The 3393-nt window shown below is 35.9% G+C and overlaps 1 protein-coding gene across 1 annotated transcript in view; it reads right to left on the reverse strand.

Annotated features, from left to right (window-relative positions):
* Positions 1–951: 951 nt before the first annotated feature.
* The window catches only part of LOC105620598 (transportin-1), a 7343-nt gene continuing 4901 nt past the window's right edge, over positions 952–3393 (reverse strand). The window contains exons 9-12 of the mRNA XM_012202088.1: positions 2930–2945; positions 2589–2743; positions 1135–1309; positions 952–1059 (exon numbers count right to left, since the gene is read on the reverse strand). Coding sequence (XP_012057478.1) covers positions 952–1059; positions 1135–1309; positions 2589–2743; positions 2930–2945 — 454 coding nt within the window. The remainder of the gene's footprint in view (positions 1060–1134; positions 1310–2588; positions 2744–2929; positions 2946–3393) is intronic.

The raw sequence follows: 3393 nt of genomic DNA on the forward strand, positions 1-3393 counted from the left end.
TCTCGTCTCTCTCTCTCTCTCTCTCTCTCTCTCTCTCTCTCTCTCTCTCTCACTCTCTCTCGAAGGAAAAAAGAAATAGGGAGAAAAAAGAAGAAAGGATCAATATCTAACGTACAAATTTTCGATCACAGTATTCGCGCGATCTCTATAACGTGAGATCTATGCTAAAAAATTCTTACGTTCCAACTGTTCTTGCGAGTTGGTTTGCTCAATAATAATATATAATATATATATATATATATATATCTAATTATATTAAAGAGCTGGGGCAGAGTTGGCCATTGGCGCCAGCATTTGTCACGTTTTGACATACGCGAGAATGAAATAACACTTTCCTGTTCAGTGTTATCGCGATAGCGCTAATAGAAACGCTAATGGAGCGTACAGAGCGTGTACGTCGGTACATCCGAGGTATTAAATCAGATTGCTGTTACGCGATACCTCGTTCCGCCTTTCAAAATGTCTAGTCGGTGATCCCCACAAAATTCCTCCCTCCCGCCCCGAAATAAGTCCCATCCCCGCCCACCCACGCTTTTACTTTTTCGGCCAATGCTTATCTCTTGTCGTTCTTGCCTTCTAGCTTCGACTCGTTAACATTTTTCTCTTTGTTCCCCTTCTTTGTCACCCATATTGGGCCAAAGCTTAAAAGACACGGCATACCTTTAATCGTTTTTTACCCAAAAGTACGATTGTAACATACCACGATGATACGGTAACGACAACGATGTTGATGAGAAGAGGCCGTGGTTTCACCCACCCGTCCCAAACGCCCCTTATTTCCCGCCCAACCCCATTCGGCCTGCTGCATTAAGCGGCCTTCTGGAAACAAATACGAAATTGTAAAAGAGAATCCTAAATCGATTTACTGGATATTTTTAGCAAACAATTATGTAGACAAAATATAATGTCTTTAAGAAAATCGTTTAACTTACCGCTTTTAGGCGGAGCTGTTCAAACGCCGTACATGTTATGTAACCGCTCACTCAGCTGCGGCGGAAATTGATCGGAAAATCGTTTCCAATTCTCCTCACCTACTTGATTTTTGAAAGTAAACAATATCTAAACACAAGATAAGAATCATAAGCTCACGTCGAAAAAATATTGAGTTCATCAACTGATTAGCTATTGTTTTACCTTCTGGAACATCTCCTTTAAATCCTCTTTCGGCGCAGACCACGACGCCACGGCGTCACAAAAGAAGATGAAATCCGGAACAACACCGGCTGGATTGACAGTGATCATTTGACACATGCCTCTGAAGGCAGAATCCTTCTCTTCGTTATCTCTTATGCTTCGCAAAGAAGTGCACCTATTAATAAATTAATAATCGACAATCTCATTAGATATTATTCAACTTCCTTTAAGGAGAAAATACTTCGATCAATAAAACACACGGCACTTTACAGCATTTATTTATATTAAAATTATTACGTTTTACTCGAAGACTTACAAAAACATTAACGTTATCATTAACTTTATCCCAAATGATCGAAATATTTTTCTTTACATAATACAATTACATAGAAAGATACATATGTATATTTAACAATATGGCTCTGGCAAAAATTGAATAACTAGCCATTTACTTTCATTCCCACAATTCACACATAGATATTTTTTTTCAAATTGCATTCGACGGAATACGAAACGATTGGCTTGCTGTGAGGCCAGTCCAATGCGATAATTAGCACTCTTACTTCATAGTTCAGAAGAAATTATCATTATTAGATTGTGAAAAATGTATACAAAATTTATACATAATTTTCAAAATTATAATTAAATCAGCACTGGTATTAATAGATAGATAAAAATTGCAAATATACTAATTATTGCAAAGATCGATCTCTGACTTATAATTTACGATGCTAGCCTACAACTTTTTATACTATATATTATACCAACTATATTGGGATATGTATGACTAGCGTCATATTTCACTTACTGTCTCATTAAGGCTGGGTTTACATTTGACATTTACAGCACGGCACATTATATAATTAGAACAATTTGACAGAGATCGAGATGCCAAATTACCAGCATGCAGAATCAAATTTTTATAATCGAGCGAGAAAAAAAACTAGATGTAAGGTATCCGCGATCTTCCGAGTAATGTGGCAAAAGACTTAACGCGGGAGAACGCGGTGACAAATAAGAGTGACAAATGTAAACCTATCCTGATTTTGATACTCGGATAAACAGGAGAGCTCATAACAAACTTGCATGGTGGCAAAATAAAGATTAGAGAATTATATCATGTAACGAATTCAAATATAAAATGTTACTGCGAATACTGCAAAAACCATTGAGCAAGTTCATGCTGGTAACTGCAGGATAGCGTTTTCATTTATATTAGCATCCCAACCGGCTCAGCGGAGATCTCTGCTCTCGTTATAATGCGAGAGAGAGAGAGTAAACAATCATTTTGCAGTGTGGCTCACCATTGTGTTCTTGCGCAAGAGTTCTTAGCAGCCCCTGATGCAATTACTCAGGAATCGGGAATGTAATAATGTATAATAATAAAGAGTGCTAATAAAAATAGAAGATAATATAATTAATAGAATAATAATATAATAAAGAAATTTACACACCACTGTCGAACAAACTGCTGTAACATGGGGGCGACGTCGTGGGGACACACATAACCTAGGCGACCGATCGTTATGGCTACAGTTTCATTTTCAGTTTCGGTAAGTAGACAAGTGAAGTGTAGTGAAGTGACCGGAAACACAAACAATAAGACAAACTGATAGAGAACCAACGATTAACTCAGGCGAAGAAGAATTATATATGCTCTGCTTGTAAGTTCCAATTAATAATTCTCAATTAATAATTTAGTTAATTAAGAATCAAGTGACATTAACAATTAATCGAAGACAGTGAGAACACAGGTGAAACATATGAGATACCGACAATGAAACATAGGCAATACCGTGCTATTGTAGCTGCTGAAACAATAAACAAAATTAGATAGCAGCGTGCGAGCCCGTGTGATTTTGTATAATACCGGACGGGAATGTCCAAGGATGTATTCCACTTAACGAATGCAAAATTTGCGTGCATCATTTCATCCTTTTTTAACATTTGATAAACAAGGAAAATGAAATTTTGCTCGTGAGTATTGTAAATGTTAAATGGAACGTACCCTCCAAATGATCTTTCTCTCTCTTTCTCTCCCTCATTCTCTCTTTCTACTATATGTATAAGAAATATATATCAATAAATAAGAGAACAATAAAAAGAAATAACCAAATTTGCATTATGATCTTTTAAAGGCCAATTCAAACAATTCAATCAAAATAATCTGGGGTTTAAAAATATATGCAAGCATATAGTATATATATATATACACATTGCAGTTTATATATATATATATATATATATATATATATATAT

Source organism: Atta cephalotes (genome assembly GCF_000143395.1).
Source record: "Atta cephalotes unplaced genomic scaffold scaffold00027, whole genome shotgun sequence".
NCBI lineage: Eukaryota > Metazoa > Arthropoda > Insecta > Hymenoptera > Formicidae > Atta > Atta cephalotes.